The 22,700-nt window shown below is 36.3% G+C and overlaps 1 protein-coding gene across 1 annotated transcript in view; it reads left to right on the forward strand.

Annotated features, from left to right (window-relative positions):
- The window catches only part of LOC126366872 (transmembrane protease serine 9), a 40,009-nt gene extending 28,750 nt beyond the window's left edge, over window positions 1-11,259 (forward strand). Inside the window, exons 10-12 of the mRNA XM_050010205.1 lie at window positions 3,374-3,530; window positions 7,363-7,521; window positions 8,795-11,259. Coding sequence (XP_049866162.1) covers window positions 3,374-3,530; window positions 7,363-7,521; window positions 8,795-8,911 — 433 coding nt within the window. The 3' untranslated portion in view covers window positions 8,912-11,259. The remainder of the gene's footprint in view (window positions 1-3,373; window positions 3,531-7,362; window positions 7,522-8,794) is intronic.
- The last annotated feature ends 11,441 nt before the right edge of the window (window positions 11,260-22,700 follow it).

Genomic DNA, 22,700 nt, shown 5'->3' on the forward strand with positions numbered 1-22,700 from the left:
TATATGTAACATTATATACTTACTATGAATCACATAAGCGTCATTGAATGAGATCCGATTTTCGAAATGAGGTTAGTTCAGCATGATCAGTTATCAAACTAATCGGTCATTGATGTGACCCTGACATCACCATAGAATACTGTCATCAAGTACTTTATGATCCTTGACATTCATGTTGATACTCAAATGTTTTCTTTCCTCATCGGTGGTGTTTACTCTTCTGTGATTTATGAGCCGTCGGCACACGACAACTGTATGAAACCGAATTATTGTAGCTTCCTAATATAGATAAAGTCTAAGTCAAATGTATTTATTTTATTTAAAGTTTTTCTTTAGAGTAGCCAGAAAATAAAAAGTCTTTAGATTTGTTTTATATGTCTGTCTACCTAATCCGTTGATCTAACAGAAAGCACAGGTGAAGCGTGGGTGCTCAGTTCATCTTACGATGGTTGTGTCTTTGACTATACCAATAAGGGAAGTATTAGTCGTGAGCTTGTGTTATGTTATGTGAACAGTCTCTCAGCAACGAAGATTTTATATTCCGGTACCGGACTTGCACCTGTAAGTCATTAATTTACATTATTCTTCCCGTACATTTAAAACATAAATGCCTTTTGGCTAATAACCACCATGGCAATCAAGAGCATGACCAACTACCTTTAGCAAGCCATAGTATTATGGCATGAGGTCGGTGTGCGCGGGCAAATTCGAAGTTCCTAGAGTCAATAATTATTATGGCGATAGAACTCTAAAAAAGAGACTTCCTTACTTACTGAATAGTTTGCCTGAGAACATCCGTCTAGAACCAAATAAAAGTAAATGTAAAAAATTACTTAAACAACACCTTCTAGACTCGTATCCTAGCTAACTGTTGAAACAGTTTTGAAGGGCATTGACAAATTGTATTTTTAGTATTAAGATTTAATAAATAAACAAAATAAAAAACAATCCTCTGTCATAGTTAGCTCGATCATTATAGGCGGCGATACGACTCACCACCTATCTACGTTGGTCTAACAGAAAGCTCAGTGAAGCGTGTGTATCTACTTACTTTATTTTGCGATTGATCTCTGATTACCCCAATTGAGACAGATATGGTTGAAAGAAATGTTGAGTTGGGGTTCTGCTCATCCCGATAAGGATCACAATTTTCTTAGTTTGTTGATCGAAGACAATATCGATCGAAGGTAATCGTAATTTGTACAAAACCTGTTAACTTTTCACTAATCTTTTTTATATATGATAGGTACTTACTTATTCTTTGCATTTGGTAGTGGATTTCACAGATTTTTATTACATTATTTTATTACTTTTTGTCATAATAATATGTCATAAAATTATCAGAAACTTACAAAAATCTGTGAATGTCACTAGCAAAGGCGAAGGCACATGTGAGTCTCGTTACTTTTTCTAATAAATTTTAGTAGGACGTGTCCTAAAAAATGTTTTATTGCGCTGGGAGTTGAATAATGTGATTGTCATTAAAATTTGGGTCGGCAGACGAAATGTTTACTTTGTGCTAAGCGATGCTGTGGGTGTTGAACACAATTGTAAGTAGTTAATATTATTAACGTTATGTTGTTATACGGTTTAATTAACTCACAGTATAAGCGATGAATATGAGATATAAGTAAGTAACTATTTTATAATGGTTGAATTGGAAAAATAAGCACAGTTTTTTCAAATTAGCAATTTTAGAACCACAATTAGTTTCTAAATTTATGAAAATTATGACTTATTAACACAGTCTTACATACGTATTAACGTTATGTTATAATGGTTGGGTAAGCGGATCCTGTGAAAGCGGCATAACGCTAAGGATAATAATATGATGATAAAATTAACGTTTTACGATTAATGCAAACATAAAGATAATGTTTTAATGTTTCGATATGTATCGTTGTATTTTGTTTTGTATTTTTTTTTTTGCTATCCTTACTATTTCAAAAGTAAAAAATTATTTTAATTTATAATTTGCTACACATACAATGATGAGGGTTCACCCTTGTATTTCAGTGGCTACCACAAAATAATTTACATATTTTCATAGACATGATTATCCTTTTCTGTAACATACTTAATTCTTCTACTTTATTCTGTTGAAATAACATCTTGAAAATTGTAGAGCGAATGTGTAATTTATTCAAGCTTTTAACGTTTTTGTAGGTATCTACTAAGGAAGGACACCGTTAAGCCCGTTAAACCGTATGATAAAAATCCCTAATAATTATTCTCTTTTACAAAATGAGCGTTATGCAAAGATCTTTATCATATACATATTAGATAAAGAACTTTGCATAACGAACATGACTACATAGTCATGTAAATTTATGAAAAGCATTTCTTACTTTAATAATACTGCGTATTACTACTCGTATGCTGACAAGAATTCGGAGAGATGTAAGCTTATAAAGTATGTACGGTACGTTGGGAAATCTACATGAATAAGCCATAATAAGGATTGTACATAATATGCCACGATATTAAAGTTCGGTTGAATAATTAGTATTGTTATATAAGTAGTAGATTTTACATCCATACATTAGATCACGCCTATTTCCCTTAGAGGTAGGCAGAGACCACGGTATTCTACTTACCTGAAACACCACTTTCCCTTCTTCCACTCTCATCAAAGACTTCATGCATGCTCCTCTGGAATTCAGAGTGGGGCCTTTCTTTAAAACATCCCGGATATAATATAGTATTTTTACAAGATTCATAAAAATGAAAAACAAAGCATGTGTTCAGCAGCAATATAATAATAAGCATATTACGAGTATTCCGGGCATTTTAAGTTTAATATAAGTCTATCTTGAGGAGCTCGGTGGCGCAGCGATTAACGCGCTCGGTCTGCGATTGTTGAAGTAAAGCAACTTTCGCAAAGGCCGGTCATAGGATGGGAGACCACAAAAAAAAAGTTTTCATCTCGAGCTCCTCCGTGCTAAGTCTATCTACAACAGGATTATCCAACCTCCGTGGTCCAGTGGTTGAACGTTGGGCTCACGATCCGGAGGTCCTGGGTTCGATCCCCGGTGGGGACATATCACTAAAGTTACTTTGTGGTCCCTAGTTGGGTTAGGATATTACAGGCTGATCACCTGATTGTCCGAAAGTAAGATGATCCGTGCTTCGGAAGGCAAGTGGTCCCGGTTACTACTTACTGATGTAAGTAAGCAGTCGATATGAGCCATGTCAGGCGCCTTTGGCGGTTTAATAGTAACCCTGACACCAGGGTTGATGAGGTTGGTACTCCGCCTCACAACCCACACGATAGAAGAAGAACAGGATCATCTATTATATTCCTATCCACATTATGATGGATAAGGTGCGTCATAATTTATTGTGGAATTTAATACTTTGATCACTTCAACAGGTTGCCATTAGAGGCGCGGCCACAGTTGGGACATGGCATAGCATGCTTACCGCGACCTGACAGCGTTCTACCACCGCATTCGCCTTGTGTCATCCTCGGGTGGGGCAAGAAGAGAGCTTCAGACATTCACGGCACTAGAATTCTACATGAAGCACAGGTTTGTACTTTTTTTTCTAATGTTTATTTATTTATTTGTACACAATGTAAAACAGACACAAGGAGCATACAAAGAAGACAGATAGTACAGGTAAGCTTATCTCTAAACAAAGAGATTTCTTCCAGCTGACCTACGTGACAAGAGAGACTTTCAACGTGTAATATTATATAGATAGACATACATACGCGCACAAATTATTTAGAAATTACTTATACTAAAATAAAATAGAATAAAATAGAAACCTAAACCTACAAACCAAATTTAAATAAATTATATATAATATATATTCCATAAATATATTAACATATTATATACTTTCAATATTGGTTTATAAATATACACATTATATACAATACATTACCTAACTAAATAAGTATATGCATACAAATACGACTAATGCAACTTCTATCGTGTGGTCCGTGAGGTGGATTACCAACCCCATCAGCCCTGGTGTCAGGGTTATTACTGAGCCGCCATAGGCCCCTGTCATGTCTCATGTAAGTACGTAGTGTACTTACATCAGTAAGTAATAACCGGGACCAACGGCTTAACGTGTCTTCCGAAACACGGATCATGTTACTTATTGGGCAATCAGGTGATCAACTTGTAACGTCCTAGCCAAACTAGGGATTTTTGTGATTAGTCTCCACTAGGATTCGAACCCGGGACCTCCGGATCGTGAGCACAACGCTCAACCACTGGACCACGGACACCGTTTAACTTAACAGCGCCTAACTTACTGATCACCATTCTAAACACCATTACAAACAGTACCGTCGACAGAAAATAAATGAATGCTGTTCCAAGATTGATGTTCCAACCGACTGCAACTTTTGGAAAGTGTTGAGAGCATCGGAGCACCTAACGATGTTTTATAACTGCAAATGGATTCAAGCGTGTATGTACTTCATCCTTTGATAAAATGAATAAACCAACAACGACTACTAATTAAGCTTATATTTATCTTCTTCAAAGATAACATGAATTATTATAATATTTATTTTTCTTTTTTCTGTTTAATGTTTTCAGTCTTAAAGCGCAGCAGTTATAAAGATATCTTAAACCACAGATTACGAAATACTTAAACCGGACTCAAATGAAATAGAGTGTTTGGCGGCGAGGGTGTGCCAAAGGATGTTTTCGGGGTACCGAACTGAGCATAGTACCGCGCTAGCCACAAGTTAGTAGTGTGACTAGGGATCGACGATCCAACAGTGTTATGTTGGAAGATGTATATATGCGTCTTGCTGTGTAAACTTCGATACCGCGTTTCACGACCGCTTGAAGAATGTGGCGCCATCTGTTGCATGTGAGCGGAACTAGGTGGCCAACTAGTTGGGTCCGCTACATCACTCCCCCCCTCAGACCGGAGGTCGATTCAAGTGGTTCAGTGCTCTTCAGGAATGCCGTGTTGCCTGTAATCCCAGTGAGTCGGGAAGAGGTGTGTACGCCGTGGGTTGTGCTCCTATCCACGGTGAGTCGGGATGGGGAGCTTGCTCCCATCCGCGGTGAGTCGGGATTGTGGAGCCGGCGACTGGCGTGAGGCGAGAAGGCGGCCTGCCACGTGGAGCGCGTGCTCGACAGCGTGGTGTGGCAGTGGACCTCGTGTGCTGTGTCGCTGTTACGTGCGTAGTGCCAGGTCCAGGCAGCTTGGGCAGCTGGTCATGGAACTGTAGATGCTCCGAAGTCCTGGTGTGGAGTGTCAGGTGTCCAGGCAGCGTCGTAGGCGGCTAGCAGGTGGACGTGCTGATGATGCTCCGACTGAAGGCTGATGATGAACGCCTGTTGAGAGGTTGATGCGAGGTGATTGATGCTGGTGGCGGATGATCCAGGTGAGACGCAGTTGACTCCGACTCCCAGAAGGTGTAGGCAGGAAGTGTTCTTTCGAGGGTCACCAGTTTGGCGGCGAGGGTGTGCTGCCGCCAAAGGATGTTTTCGGGGTACCGAACTGAGCATAGTACCGCGCGAGCCACAAGTTAGTAGTGTGACTAGGGATCGACGATTCAACAGTGTTGTGTTGGAAGATGTATATATGCGTCTTGCTGTGTAAACTTCGATACCGCGTTTCACGACCGCTTGAAGAATGTGGCGCCATCTGTTGCATGTGAGCGGAACTAGGTAGCCAACTAGTTGGGTCCGCTACAAGTGTTCAATTATACAATTCCATAATTCATCACACAATTCACAAATTGTAAAATTGAAAATGTTTGTGCCAATGAATAAAATAATTATTATTTGTATGTCGTTTTGTATATCAGGAATATCATGGAGTCCCGGACTATTAAAAGGCGTGAGAGGGGCTGAGGCCAACACGTAGAGGACATCCAATATACTTACATATTATTATTATGTATACCAGAATAATATAAGCCTTACAACCCACTCGAGATGAATCTGATAATCTGAATCTATCTGAACAATATAAAATAAAGTACTTTGTCCCATAAATAGCGTGACCGATTGACAAAGTCACATCTGTCATAACAAACTTCGCAGAGAGTTCTCGAATGTTGTTGTAAAATCCTCCTTTTTCTTTTCTCTTAGCAGCATTCTTTTCTGACGCAATAGCAGAGTCCTTGCTTTTTTGTACATTTGCCGCAGATGGCATTAACTACTTGGCCAGACAAATGGGGAGCGCTGAAGGCTCTCACCCGGTACAACGTTTAAGACAACAGGCCTCGGCTGACGGCGTCGTCTGAGAGGAAAAATATTTGAAAGAATTAATCCACCCTAGTGGGTCGATACCGATAAGCGCTGATTGAGGGAATACGTCGACCACGCCGGAAGGTGTTTGGTATCGCGAGCTCGCTGACTCTATGGCTAGAGTAATTGGGTCGTTGAGATCGTATGTTACGTCCTTCGGACGCCGATACTTTTCAGTACCGTCCCTAAGCGGGATGTATTCGGAAGCCGCAACTACCAGGGGATTTGGGTGATGCGGAGCAGAATCGAAAAAACGTTTTGAAGCTAATTTGAGCCATTCGGCAATGGTTGGCAGACCTAGGTCAATGTGTAGATTTTCACTGCGAAGGAACCACGGAGCTTCCGACATTCGCACAAAGCTCTTCGCATCGTCCTATATTATGCGCCCTGCTAAGGAGTGGAATTCTCTGCCGTCTTTTATGTATTTCCGAATGCATATAACCCGGGTGCTTTCAAGGCCAAAGTGAATAGGCACCTTCTGGGCGAGCGAGCTCCGTCTTAGGCCTCATCAATGCCTTCCTCATCAAACCCATAAAAGGTAAAAAAAAGAAATGGTTACTACCATTTATTTTTTTTTCTTTTAAAAATAATGATATTTTCCTCCCGTAGTAACAGGAGTAAATACAATTTTTGAGCACAACTAATTCATAATAATTTGCAATGTTACAAACTTACTTTGAAAGTTCGGTAATTTGTTCGAAATCATTCAACAATAAATTATTTTCACGGGTCACGTAAATCTACCAAACCGTCAGACGAAGAAACGCAAATTGCTTTAGAATTACTTTTTGGCATGTAAGCAAAAAGATTTGAACTAAGTAATTTAAATAATTGTAACCTAAAAGTTCAAATACAATATATATGATTATGTACAAGGACCATACTACTTTCTAAATTATATTATATCATACAATCTACTTTACAGAAGCAAATAATAATTTGGTGTGTTATCATTCTAAAACCGCGGCTAACATCATTAAACTATAACTTTTTTATTATAGTTATGTTACCTCTTTACAATGATATTAGATATCTGTTTATATTATCTCAATATAACATAACACACGACAACTTAAGCTGTGTACCTTCCTAAGTACGATTTTATAAATCATTAAACGTTTTGTGGCAGGTATCCACTATCCAGCAAGGCACCTGTCGGCGTTCATACTGGCAGTATGCCATCACTGATGACATGGTGTGCGCAGGGCGCGGCCGCCGCGACTCCTGCGCCGGCGACTCCGGCGGACCGCTGCTGTGTCGCGGCAGCGATATGAAGTATTATTTGCAGGTATTTTACTAATTTGTACACAATATGATACGCATAAGAATCATAGCTACTTACATAGAAAACAGACAGTACAGGTAAGCTTAACGTAGTGAAACTTATTTGATTTACTTAATGTCATTCTTAAAGTGGATTCAAAAACAATGGAACCTGTTCATGACAAATTCAGCTTTATCAATTTAAAACTGAAAACTAAAAATACAATTACTGCTACTAATAGATTTTAAGAATTTAAATACAACTGTTCTGTGTGTTCAAAATATACTATTTGGTGACTTACCTACTTTTCTCTTAAATTTTCATCAGTATGCCAATGTGTTATTTCAATATTTCTGCATATTTTGTGGAAGGCCTATCTATAAATTGTATTTTCTCACTTCTCCTTTTGTGTGAAATATTTACATTATTTTTTCCTTTCATTGACGAGAGGTAGGTCGATTCCAATAAGTCATTTGAAATATTTTTTTGGACTACATAGGTACGAGACACTTTTCTTTATTTTTTAAAAACAATGATTTCTTTATAATATGTATATAAATCCACATTATAAACACGTTTATATTTGATTATAGATTCTATGAAAACCATACATTCATAAAATTATAACCTTCATAATATAATTATATCCCACTTAAAGGGGTTTAGGTTAGGTTAGATTATAATTATATTAATATTAATCTGATAATGTCTGATGTCGCCAGTCTCTGCATCATTGCTCGGTCTACCCATCGCTTAAAATCGTAAAACAAAATATTTTATTAACAAAATACCGACTTCTAACGCAAAACTAAAAAGCAATAAATAAATTTACTTCGCACAAAGTAATAAATACGTATTTTGAATTAGTTAATTGAAAATATTCAATAATTATTTTATAATTTTGAAGTCCGTGCCAAGTAAATGCTACCACGAGGTACCGATTCATATATTTTTCTAATACTGATTGATTTGTGATCTTTTGTTAGACATTGTTTTGTAATTGCTTTGATATAGGTATTTAAGAATATCGTGTGTACATAGTAATTTCATATTGTAGTAGGGTGGTTGTAAACCCGAAGTGTACAATATATACCTACTTCATCTTCATTTATTCGTAAAAAAATAAATATTACCAACAACAATTATATGTACCTACTTTTACTACATTTCAGATTTAATAAAACTTCGAGAAACAATTGCAATATAAAATTGAACATTGAAAACTAAACCTATGAATTCATGTAGGGCATTGACCGTAAATGAAATTGTAATTTAATGTGTACATGTATATTTTCAGGGCATTACAAGTTTCGGTGACGGATGCGGCAAGCGTGGCAAGTACGGTATCTACACTCGAACAGCTGGCTACGTCAACTGGATACAAGACGTCACGAGCCATAACTATTTCGACTGACCTCATCCTAATTGCTCCCTATTTTACCCAAGTAGCGAACGTCACCAAAATCTGAACGCCAAGTAGTGTATCTACAAAAAGTTACGTTAAAAAGGTCTCTATACCCTTGTAATTGTATTGTATAAGTTGTCAGACAGATAGATATAGATAACACACATTGGATAAACCGCACGGTGAAAGCACACCCCGGTCACTTCATAAACACCTCGTTTTACACAGGCACTATATTATATGGACGTTATCTTACACGCGCATCTGTGTGTGTGACGTCTGACGCCGATTACGATTGAAGACTAAAGTAAGACCGAGGGGGGGGGGGGGGGGATTAGAATAGGTGAGGTAAACCTAGCTCAGCCGCCGGTGAGGAGCGGAGAGTTGCCATTCTATACGTAGTATTATTCCTTATTCTATCTATGGTGAGAGGTTAACCAAGTTTAGAAGTTAAACCACAAATCAAATACCTGAAATATCATCGCTTAAGAAAACATTAGGCTAAAAGCTGCAACATCAATAGGTTCCTACTTGTGTTAAAGGTGAAATTTAGGTATACAACTTTAGCAGCAAAGTTATTTCGAGATATATATCAACACAACCCGTTGACGAACGAAAGTGGTTTTAGGTAAATACGGATAAGGTATAAGAAATGGCCTTTCCCAAATATTAGGGCAGAATACGTAAAACGGACTGAAAGTAAGTATTTCAAATGTATTTTTGCGATTATAGAATAGGATACACCACAACAACCTTTGTCAACCTTTGTCTGGCAGTAGAATTTACTGAAATCAGAAGCTTTGAGGCTATTTTGCAAAGAAATTTGAAATAAGTGAATAAGATAATTAATTTGCATAGGAAAACAGAGCAATTTATTTGTCGTTATTAATCCAACAACGTATGAATTCGAGCGTATCGCACTGATTGAAAAAAATATACTTAAAACCTGTCAAGCATTATTGTGATATGACAATTAATTATAATCCGTAATTATTTGACCCAATGTGTGTCTCCTCGTCTCATGTAGATAGTAGGTTAGGTACGTGTTAATATTAAAAATAAAAAGAAAACAATTTAAAATATCTTTATTTAACAGTTTACACTCTGAACCGTCACCATTTACTTAGTTTTTGTCGAATGTCTCGTCCGCCTAACCCAATCAGAGGACAGGTGCAAAACAACCCTCGGCAGCCTCGACTCTGGAAGTTCTTAAAAACTGATGTTCTACAGTTTCAGTAATTCCGCAACCTAATATTGTTTCCAGTCCACGTACTTTTAAGTTTGTAATTGACCCTGTTATAATTTATTGTGATCATTTCATTCTACATACCCCTCAACTTGTGCCCTTTGTAATCTTGTCTGGAACGTGCTTAGATTGCCTAAAGGATAACGCGCCGATAAATACATAAACAGTCTATAATATATTATAGTCTATTTTCATCGTGAAACGGCGTTCGCTTCTATGAACTAATAACAGATCTTACCTAGTTAACAAAACGGATAATCTATTTACAAAACTTGAACACCAATGTGAAACCCAATACAACAACAACGTTTAAAATGTGGATCAAGCTTTGTTATTAGGAAAGTAAAATTCATACCAAATATTGTAATCAATGCGAAAGTAACTCGGGTCCGTCCCAGTAACTGTCGTACTTCCGTGATTCACTCTTTGATAATGTCGAAACTTCCTTGTAACTTCGCTTGTCTGTTATAAAATGAGATTGATTTGTGTCAGGTATTCCAACCTTACTTCCTTCTTTACTAATTCAAAATCACTTCAAACTTAGTAGAAGTACCCAATTACTTTAAATATAGATAGATGAGAATCAGACAGTCAAATGCCTCTCGCGACCCGTGCACCCACTGGCTTCACCCACCGGTGGGTGTAATTATGGTGATGGAGAAATATTATAATATCTATCAGAATGACGACCGTAAAAGACTATAGATGTGTTTATATATAACACAGAGATTAGATTCTGATGTCATCGGCCGCAAAAACTTATAATAAGACTCGGGTAAAACTTACGTAGGAGGGTACATGTGACGCAAAAAGGCCATTGAGTCTGTGTAATTTTATTTTGATTCATGTATAACATTATAGTGGTTCAGGGATAGTAATAAAAGAGACCGTCAAGGGATCTTTTCATGCTATTCATTTTTACGCCGTCACCGCCCATTAAGTTGCGAAACAAGGTTTGAAAACCCGTCTACTCATTCATGTGCGCCAACATTTGAAGATATTTTTAAAACTTATTTTCGTTCCTGTGTAGTTCGGAATTGGAGCGTTTTAAATAGGTATATATTAATTATTATTTGTAGTCGAACTTACTAGTGTCAAAGGCACGTTAGATAAGCACAACATTGTCTTAGTTTTAGAAATAAAGTCTCTCTAATTTTGTAAAATATTGTTTTATATTCCAATCCCCAATGTATCCTGTCTGAGGTGAATTCACAGAAATTCAAAACCTAAAGAAACCTGTATTACTACTAACTATCAAAATAAAACACATAATTTGAGTTATTTTTTTAAATCGTACACAATAAAACATATAAAAAATATTCAAAAGGAATGTCAAATATTCAAACAACTTAAACGTGAAATAAGTAAAAAACCGCTACTAAAACAAGACGACAATATTGAAAATAAAAACTTCTTACATTATCAAAAATACAACAATATTAAATACAAAAATACATATAAACAAACGTAATATAAAAAAATATAAAATAAATAATGTTCAATTTGCTGGCGAATTGCTTCAATCATAAGAAAACGAACACAGTTTGAATGTTATACGATCGTATACCTAACACATAATGAAACAATTTACTGAAAAACATGAATAGCATTTTAAAGTGACAAAGCTATTATATAATTTAGCATAAAAAAAAAATACTTTTAAAATATTGAAGTAAGTCGGAAAAACTGTCCTCAAACATGTACAGAATATTTATAGTTATTTCTCGAGAACATGTTCAAATAAAATGTCTTGTGTTTGGCATGCTTTAGGATTGACTGCGATTCGATGGATTGATTGAAGCGTTAGCTCATAAGACACGCAAATCTTATTGACAAAACAATATTTTTGCGTTTGTAGATATTATTTGGGAAATAAAAAAAATTGTTGTTTATTTTTAAGGTGTTTGTAGTTTTCAAAAGAAAAAGTCCATTTCGTCAGGCTCTCGTGCGACGTCATGGATCCAGGGAACTAAACGCCAGATACCAGTGTACTGCGCGGATTGTTCACCATACCTTCGACGCTCCTCCTAGAGAACACAAAACCTTGTAAAATAAGGATGTTCATTATAAAAAAGTTGGTGATTGGTTGGTCAAACAGATAACAAAAATAGTGTTCTAAATAGTTTTTTATGAAGAGTTAAAGCGCATTTAATGGAGGTTTCATTTTCATTTTCGTGGACGTTAGCAAACAAATAAACGTAACCACTAAAACCTATTTGGACGGAAGTCGAACAGCTTCGAGGGTTATAAATTTACATATACGGCCAATATTTTGCCCTGAAAATGCGGTTCCTTATGGGGAAAGAAAGTGTTAATGTGCTAACCTGTAGATATAGGGCTATTAGTTTCCCGCCCACCAACAACAAACCTCCGTGCACCGGGTCTCTCTCCTCGCCGGAGTAAGGTGGCAAAGCTAAACAATATACATTTGATATAGCTTCTTCCTCCAAGGCCTTCATATTGCTGAAAACAAATGTTTTCCTTAAAGTTATAAATATTAAACAAATAAAATATATTTTTTATTTTGTATTACAAAATAGTTCAAAAAAGTTCCGGTTGATTTAGGGGAGGCCTGTGCCCAGCAGTGGGACATATATAGGCTATTTATGTTATGTTATTACAATGGGTTTAAAGATAGTCATAAGTAGTAAGTAATAGTAACTCTCTACAAAAGATGATTCGAGCCTGTTTCAGTTTGTACTTTTGAAAATTAAAAAAAAACTCACAGTGCAGTCGAGTCACAAGAGTGGAGTAAACAGCAACGTAACAAACAACTCAAGGCTCTTTATTCAGGGCATAAAGAATAGACTTTCCCTTCGACAGAAAATATATGTTCTATACACATACATAACATACACAGCCTATATGGGGCCCACTGCTGGGCACTGGCCTCCCTTCAATCGACAGGAGCGGAGCATAGTATAGAGTATTGGAGCATATTCCATCACGCTGCTCCACTGTGGGTTGGACGTGTTTTTACGGCTAATAGCCAGAACCAACGGCTTAACGTGCCCTTCGAAACAAGGAATCATCAATAATCAGTTCAATAAGTTGTTGTACTGATTGAAATTAATATAGAAAATTAATAATTCAAGTCACGCAAAGTTTACTTATTTACCTGTAGCCCGTATTCCCAGGGCAGCTGCTGGAGTAAATCAGGCTGTCGTACACAGAGAGCAACCGCCTGGGCAGATCTGAGGATGCGTACGACGTGTCATACCTGCCGAACACATCAAAATTTGTTCACATAACGTAACATAAACTCATAATGATATTACCATTTGGCCTAGTCAGAAGTACCCACGCATCACGGAGCTTTCTGTTAAACCAACGTGATAAACTTAGTTCATGATTTCGAAACTCGTATTTTTTTCACACCAGAATAGCGACTAGCAGACCTCACAGAGTGGCTGTCACGTTCACGTAAGTACCTACTTTAAGAGGGCGTGATTATCATAACGACGCCATGAAAAGGATATTCATATTTAAGGAAAAATCGGATGACAGCCCTTAGCGCCCGAACTCAAAAGAAAATCGACACTTATTTATCTAAAGAAAATTGATATGATTGAGAAGGAACCCACTTTTCAGAAAAATATCTAAATGACCTTACCTATCCTATACCCTAAGTAATATCATATTGGTATTAGTCCAGAATTAATAACATAACGAACTGGCTTAATGGATTAAACAACCGAAAGATTTCGTGTTCACAAATATGACGTAAACATGTCGTCGCTAGCAGATAATATTACAAGTGGCTCGTATCGTGTCGGGTAAGGGTGTGGCAGACAGCCTTTTTCGATACCAACAGAGTTTAAAACTAAAACCTGACTACGGAAAAATCGCGCTCTAAATATTATAAAACAAAAAATATTTCTCTGATAGTTTTCCGAAGTGATGTAAACTTCATCAGCATCACCAAGGAGATGGCCGTGGTCGGTTTTATGCCATGGTAAGCAAACTCTTAGGCAGATTGTCATTAGGCGTCCACGGCTATCTTATAAACATCACTATTTAGAAGAATTTCGGTAAATATTTTCTTGTTTCATACATTTAGAGCCCGATTTTTCCGTTGTCAGGTTATATTGTACTTAATCTTGTATTTTATTATTTTAAAGTCTTATTTACTTAGATAACGGGCTTCCATTATGTGTTTTATGCAAGATTTAGAAATGAAACCTATCCGGAACGTGTCAATTACATTATAAGTACAATAAGCAAACGTAATTATAGAGTGAATACAAGCAAATACGCTAGTAAAAGCTAGTATAATATATGTACATATTATTATAAAAGTGCAAATTAAGCTCTTTCATTTGATACACAACACAATACCATTGGAATTATTTTTTTCGGCCTCACTATATGGCCTCTAGAGGGCGCCAAATTGAATTAAGCGTGGCGTCATATAGGACGGATAATTAAGACGCTTCATTTGTTAAATTCTGACAGTGTTTTGGAAGTCTTTGGGGAATAGATGTACATACACACACTCCTATATAGCAGTCAAACACATAACCCTTCGTTTTTCTTTGCTGCAATCGCCGTACTATGACGTCATTGCATAAAAAAGCACCGTTATTGATTCGATATAACACAAGTTAAAACATTAAATCATAATTTTAAGGCAAATACTCGACACTATTCTCACACTATTTGTAGGTACAATAGCTTCATTCTAGGTAAAGATTTTTATTCTAGCTGTGCAAATGTTCATTATGAGCTTGACTCTTTGAATAGAGCTAGATTTAGCCCTGTAATTATTGTGTAAAGAGGCGAAAATTGAGGTCAGTCTAAAATATTTTGAGTTGAAAATGTTCGACGTAACTGCAGACAGCTCTTTTATGCTATATGTTTATTTATTATAATATATTCGTCTTAATACGATTCGACATAACAATACCAAAAGGGAAAGTAAGCATAAAATATAAAATAAAATAAAAAACAAATACCAGAACACAACACAACACACACAAACAGCACACACACACACACACACACACACAAAATATACACATGCGTGCCCGCGTACGCGTACACTACGCGTACCTAAGTTTATCTTCTGTTAACTTCTTTGGCTCTCTTTAGTGAGTATGGTTGATGCCGTTACCTGTCCAACCCCCATCCAACAGCTGTTCCGATAGAGCCGCTCATTTCCGTCACAAAATGATGAGATATAAGAGACACGGGAGACCAACTCGGACACGAGGAAGACATTGAAGCTACTACTTGTATAACACCTGTAATGAAATAGAACGTAGGCTTTTACGAAGGTAATAAACGGCGACCCATAGCATTGTCTCTTACACCATAGAACCTGCAGTCAAATGCCAACACAATGTATACAACAGGAAAAACCACGTAATAAAACATAACTTAATTAATATAATTATGTTTTTGCTGCGCCTCTTTAAAAGATACTTTCTCCTTTTTTTATTTTGGCTGACATTTTGTAAATTGATGAAATTTTATATTTAAAATATCGAAAATTACAAAGCCTTAAGAAACAATTGAACATTCGCAAAATTAGTACGCTCCAACTACTTTGACCTAAACTTGTCCTCTTTAAAGACCTTATAAAACATTCCAATAGGATTTTATTATGCAATCTTGCGAGAAATTACGATCACGAAGTAATTAACGAAAGCGTTAAACCCCTACCGAAAGATTTTATTTAAGTAACACATAAGTACCTATAATCTTCACGACACTTTACATTTGGGGCGTGCTCGATACGAATTTTCAATTTCCAGCGAAGGTTGAGGAAAAATAATTAACTTATAATTTGAACATTACACTATTGTCAGTAAAAGGATCTTTTAATCTAGAAATACGTGCATAAATAAAATCTCGTACACAATCTCTAATGGGGCGGGCTAATTTTTTTTCAATTTGACGTGACGTATTATAGATTTGCCGCAGATGGCATTAGCTACATGGCCGGACAAATGGGAAGCGCTGAGGGCTCTCACCCGGTACAAAATTTAAGACAACAGGCATGAGGGTGCCCAGTTGGGCGCAAACATCGGCTCAGGGCGTCGCCTGAGAGGAAGAATAAGCGCTGAATGAGAAATCGTCGACCACGCCGGCGGGGTCGGTATCAGGGTTAAATGGGGTGAGCAAAAGTATCTTACCAATATTATACAGGTGCCTTCGGGAGTTGTCGTTGGGGTGGTATCGAGGATGTACGAGGGTATATTTGACATAGGTGATACGTTCAGGATTCCACCAGTTGTCTCCGCAGTAGGTGACGAAGGCTGACCGGTCTCCTCCCCTAGGATCCTCACGATGTCGAGACAAGCAAGAGGCAGCCGCTATTAGCCAGTGCGGACTAATCGATGCACCGTCACAATGCACCTGAACATTAAAACGTATAAATAGGTACATTAAAATAGTCAAATTACTAATACGATACGGTTTTTGTATAGAGGAAAGCGCCTATAGGTCGTATTCAAACATATTTCGACTCTGGGGATAAAAGTCAAACTCAGTTCAGCTTATTCTCAGAATTACACTTGTAATAAAATGCGTCGTAGTTTGTACCCGTGGGCGTGGGTCTACGTTCACAATACATTTTTCCCCGAGGCAGGTAAAAATAAATGGGAAACAATTTCGTGTAATTTGAATTTAACCCGGTGGAATAAATTTCCAACTGAAGAACATTCATTTCTCAACCTAATAAATAACTACAAACGTAAAATTCAAATTAAGTACTTACTCTTTCATGTTTTCTGTATCCAAATTATATTTTATGAAATATTTTAAAATATCTTTGGTTTGTACTAGAATCACGAACTACCTTTTAATATTTAACGAACATTATTTGTTTTCTCTTTTACTTGAAAATATTTATTATGAGCTATTATATTTCCGTGATCTTGACCTGCACAACAGTTTGTATTTAGCTATAAGGTACTTACTTGGAACCGTTCGTAAACATATACAGCAGTAAAAGGATATTTAAACCATGGTGTTGTACTGCTAGTAGAGAAGTTAGAAATTGTTTTCCATGCCGGGATCTCGTAATGAGCCATTTTGGTTATGTTTACAAATATATCCTCCATTGAAGAAATGGTTGATTCCGATGTGGTAACATTTTGAATTTTACTTTTTATTGCGTATATCTTTGAGGGTGAAAGTTCTTCTCTCTTGTCTTTAAAACCTCCAGCATGTTTTTCCATGTATCCGATTCTATTATGCCTATATCCAAGATCTTTATCTACGTCTTCTAAACGTACTTTTTTATTCGAGATTTCATTTTCAATATATGAATTCAGGTAATCATTTCGTAATTCAACTTGCATTACTTTACCCGGAGATTTTGTATTACTATCATACAACTCGAAAAACTTTATTCTATCGTTTGGTATTGAGTAACTTTCTCGCATGGCTTCAGACATTTTATTCATGAATATTTGTTCTTCTGTAGTAGTAGTCATAGTAGTAGTGGTAGGACTAGTTACTTCGACTTCTGTTGCGGTGGATCTCGTTAAATATTTCTGTAAAAAATGCGCATCGCTTGATAAGTTTGGATTTGTATCGATTACATTTCTTTTATCTAATTCTTTGTCTATACTTATGGTTTGCTGCTTCACTGTTAAAGCAGGATCTTGGAAATGTTCTTCTTTTGTTGTTTTTGATTGAATTGCTCGTGTATAAGCAGGCTTATTGACCCGAAACGCAAATAGAGGTGAACGTGATATGAAATGCTTTTGGTCACATACATTCGGACCGGGTAGTATTTTCTCTTCCCTGGTTGTTTTTTCAGGTATTGCTGTAATGGGGTCTGCATATTCATCTAGATAATAAAATTCTATGTAACTTATGGTGGTTGTTGGTGTTGAAAATTCAGTAGCAGGCGTTTGAAAAAGAGTAGTAAGACCTGTTGAACGCTGTTCTTTAACTTTCTTATCCTGCTTTTTATTACGTCTAGATTCAGGAGGACCGTCCACATCATTAAATATATTTGTTTTTCTCCATAACATATTGACAATTTCATACTGTTTGCGACTAACTCTACCTACTTGCCACTTCTTCAGAGTTACAGGCTTAGCTGGAGAGGCAGTAGCGTAACGTACATTATTCGCGTTTTCGAGTGTTTCATTCTGTACAATAACAGGATCTGGCGGTTTGTCGGACCTCACGTAATAGTCAAGTTTATTGCACGCTGTTAACTGTGTAAATAAAATCATTAAAACAGATAATGCTTGGAATAATAGTTTGAAAGACAACATTTTATCAAATATTATAACGTATTCAAATTTATAACGTAAATAATACTCAAATAATTTTTATCATATTTTCACCTGTATAAATACGGTAATGACACTTTTCGTCAATTTTTGATATTGGCGTAACTTTTAACAAAGAGAATATAAATACTCTGCGTTTTTGTTTTCAAGCGCTAAAGGCTTTATTTTGGGAAAGACTATTTAAAACTGATTAAAACCTTCAATATTCAAACTAACCAATAACATGGCAATATTTCGAAATTGAAACAGCTGTCAGTGCGGTGACAGTGCAATTAAGTCATGGTGTAATAATTGATGATTGTATCATTGTCAACTTTGAATAGGTTGACACCTACCGTAACAGCCTTGAATTTTTCAGGGCAGATATTGGGGCAGATACATTTTTAGAGAAGCTGATGTAAATCTTTTAGTAAACATAACAAAAATAGTAAGTATTTTATTTACTTTACAAATAAGTACCCGTATGACTTGACATATGTCTTGTATTGACTATATATATCCAATCAAAATTATAAGCTTGCTGATGCCTCGATCGACCGGAATAAGAGCTCTATCACTAGATTATTTTTTTGGATATTTTCCGAATAGCTAAACCTTTTTTCATAGTAAATCGTACTTCTTCAAAATTCACGATTCAGTGCTATAATTAACACTCATATCTTTTTGAGTATATTTGTATCGCCTAAAATATATCTTTGAGATAAATATATAAAATATATCATAAAGATATATCTTTGATAATATTATACTGGGTCTAATGTACTACTAATAATACGTGCACTATATTCAAAGAGTTCAGTAGCGTTTTAAATAGGTTTAGTTTTTAAACAATAGCTGAGAATACTGAAAACTTGGCTTCAATATACCTAGCTAAACGAAATCTGTACGGATAATTTCATCACTTGCTGATAACTGGGTAGTTTCCAAGGTCAATGGTAAATTATGAAAGTCTGATTAATACAAAGGCAGATTTAAGAATTTTACGTTTGTATTTATGAATTTTAATCAAGAGAACCGTAATAATAGTCCGACATTTTATCCAGTTTTATATATGTTTTATATATAACACAGTGTGCTTTTTCATACAAATTCCATAGTAATTTCGTGGTTGGACGTTTAGTAAAAAGTAACTGATTTGACTAGTTGGAAACTACTCTACTATCTGATACAGAACATATCCAGCCAGTAGGCTTATATAGGATAGGTTATCAGCAAATCGTGAAACGAGCCTTACTCTTTTAGGAGAACAAATGGTGGTTTGCCTTATAATAGGCACAGTGACACTCGTCAGACATGCTTATCGTAAACTAAGACGTTTCAGTATTCGTCTGTTGGAAAAATGTCGTGACAAGGGTAGGTGGCATTGAATACGACTTATTGCGTGTTAATTACAGGAAATAAATATCAAGGCCAGTTTGCGTTCCCTTTCAACTGCTTGTTAGCTTTAATATTTTAATACGTCAATAAAATTTTGGTGTTTGATACTTTCCTCCAATTCACCTTTTTGTTTTCAGATATTTATCGCGGTTCCTAAATTATGAGTTACCTGCAAGAGTATAAACCTGAAGGTAGTGATTTTTTATTTAATAAGTTGCTTTCTTTAACAAGTAGAATCACGAAACCATGATCGATCATGATTCGTATATTATATTTTGGTTTGCAAAAATTCAACCGGACTTAGAGCCCGTGGAATAAATAAGCCTTTCATCCCGCGTTTAACCTACGTCATCCCTCGTTATTGAAAACGATTCACACGTACGAATTCTATCAAGCTGGCCCAGTAATATTGTAGCCATTTGGATACACGTCGTCCTGAAGAATTCCCCCCAAGGCCAATATATTATACGTTTTTCATTATCAAAAACCAAGAATTATAGTAATAATGCCTAACTGAGCTGACCTTCGCGTATATCGTATAGTCGAGGCTTTCCCTTCATCAGTACTTTTCGCTAGCAACCCACGTCGACTCGCTTTCCTCCAACATTATAGCCATGAGTCGTGGTTCGCGTTCACTTGGGTAGGCATGCTGTTTTATTTTTTACCGCGTGACACCCCTCAGCATAAACGTCCCTGTACATGTTACATAAGCTTACTTACTTTCCAAGGTCATCATCACTTTAAAGAGTACCTACCTAATGCATGGCAGTTTGTTTTCCATAATAGTAAACGACCAATTAGCAAAATGCTGATGCGAAGCTAGAAAGCGCCTATTTTTACACTCGATTCTATTTTATCTTTAAGTCGCATCCCTCTATTTGCAAAAGTAGGCTTATCTACCCTTTACCCTTTTATGCTTCGTTTTCTCTGTTTTTGATGATTGAAGGGTAATTATGATAAATTAAGGGTCCAAAGGTTTTAATGTCAGCGCCTCTTTTATCACTGTCGAAAATTCCGATTGAACGCTGCCAAGCATAAATTTTGAAAAGATTTTGTCAATATCTGGGGGGTACTTACAGTAAAAATTACCATTTTCCTTCATCATTGCTCTACAGGGTGTTAGTGACATCGTAACGAATACTTAGGGGGATGATTCAAAACATCATTCTGAGCTGATATCAAGTGGAACTTTCAATCGCAAAAGTATAGAATTGAAAATAATTAAAAAACAATAAAATATGAATTTTGTGACGGAAAATTAGTGATTTATGATATAGATTCATTAGTGACAGCATTCTCTACGATGCACTAACAGCCTGTATAAGTTCTTACCCAATTATTATGGATATCGACGTAAGAGGGTCGATATAATATTATATTTTATTGTAAATCAAAAGATTACTTAACAGATGAAAATATTCATATGCCTACTATATGTTACTTACAGATAAAAACACATAAAAATTTGAAGTGATCAGAAAAATAAACATAGAGCAAGATATTAAATCGATTCTGAAAGAGGATTGACTTTCATCTACAGAAGTATAGATAGGTAAACAATTAGCTTATTGTACCTACTTTTAATTTGTCTCCCCAAAAAATAAATAGAAAATACTAATGTAATACAAAATATTTTTTTTAAACTCGTTGGTTTATATTCATGTAGCGAATTTACGAAGAAAATTATAATGACAACCTTCCGGTTGATTATTTACGTCTAATACTCATGAACTCACGTCCTTATTCTTAATAGGGTAGGCAGAGTCGCAAGTACCTAATCAGAAGATAACTTACAGCCACTTGCGATATTAGCCCATCACTTGTATGGGCTAATAACATTTTTTTTTAAATTATTATAATAATTGTTTACCTTTGTTTATTTAAAACATTTTATAATCTTGTTCGTTTTCCCTTTTTTAAACAACCGACCGCCATTTTCCTGTCATTCCGCAATCCTGTCTTCTCTCTCGGTTCATCATATTGGCACAGACACAAGCCCAAGAAGGGTTTTTTTAGATTTTAGTCTAGCAGTGGAGTATTTAATGTGATCATCGATAGTCGATAGTCTATCGATAATGGCCTATCACTAACTAGCAGTATTTCGGCGGAGTACAACATATGAGCACACTAAATGCTTTACTGCTGGATTATAACCTTACCTTGACCTTTGTTGACCTTGAAAATTGATAATATATCTATCGATAGTTCGGCAACAGTACCGGGGAGGTTGAAAAGGCCACATCGAAGCAATTAATCTAAGAAAGCAATATTACTATTTGTCATTTTGATTGCATTGCGCACTCACTTTTACCCCGATACCGACCCCGCCGGCGTGGTCGACGATTTTCCTCATTCAGCGCTTATCGCTATCGACCCACTAGGGTCGATTAATTCTTTCAAATATTTTTCCTCTCAGACGACGCCCTGAGCCGAGGTTCGCGCCCAACTGGGCACCCTCAGGCCTGTTGTCTTAAACGTTGTACCGGGTGAGAGCCTTCAGCGCTCCCCATTTGTCCGGCCAAGTAGTTAATGCCATCTGCGGCAAATCTACAATAAGTCACGTTTTTTAAAAAAATAAAAATTAAACTCACTTTTATATGCGCAAATGTCAAATTGCAATATTACTTTTTTAGATGAATTGCTTCGATGTGGCCTTTTTAACACTTTCAAGGACAGAACGTCCATGGACCTTCCGATTCTAAGGTGTCATACTACCTATTATGAACCATCAATGACCCATGGTCTCTGTCCGTGAAAGGGTTAACGCCCTTGTACGTTGCTTTTCACTTTCGACGGAACTAAGGATCTTCTCAAATAATAATTTATAGGATTGACAAAAACTAATCCGTGCATTTTCTTTGTATTATATAGCAATAGATTGAAGAAGAATATTATGATTTTTCTTTATACAGGTTTAGAC

Source organism: Pectinophora gossypiella, chromosome 5, assembly GCF_024362695.1.
Source record: "Pectinophora gossypiella chromosome 5, ilPecGoss1.1, whole genome shotgun sequence".
Classification (NCBI taxonomy): domain Eukaryota; kingdom Metazoa; phylum Arthropoda; class Insecta; order Lepidoptera; family Gelechiidae; genus Pectinophora; species Pectinophora gossypiella.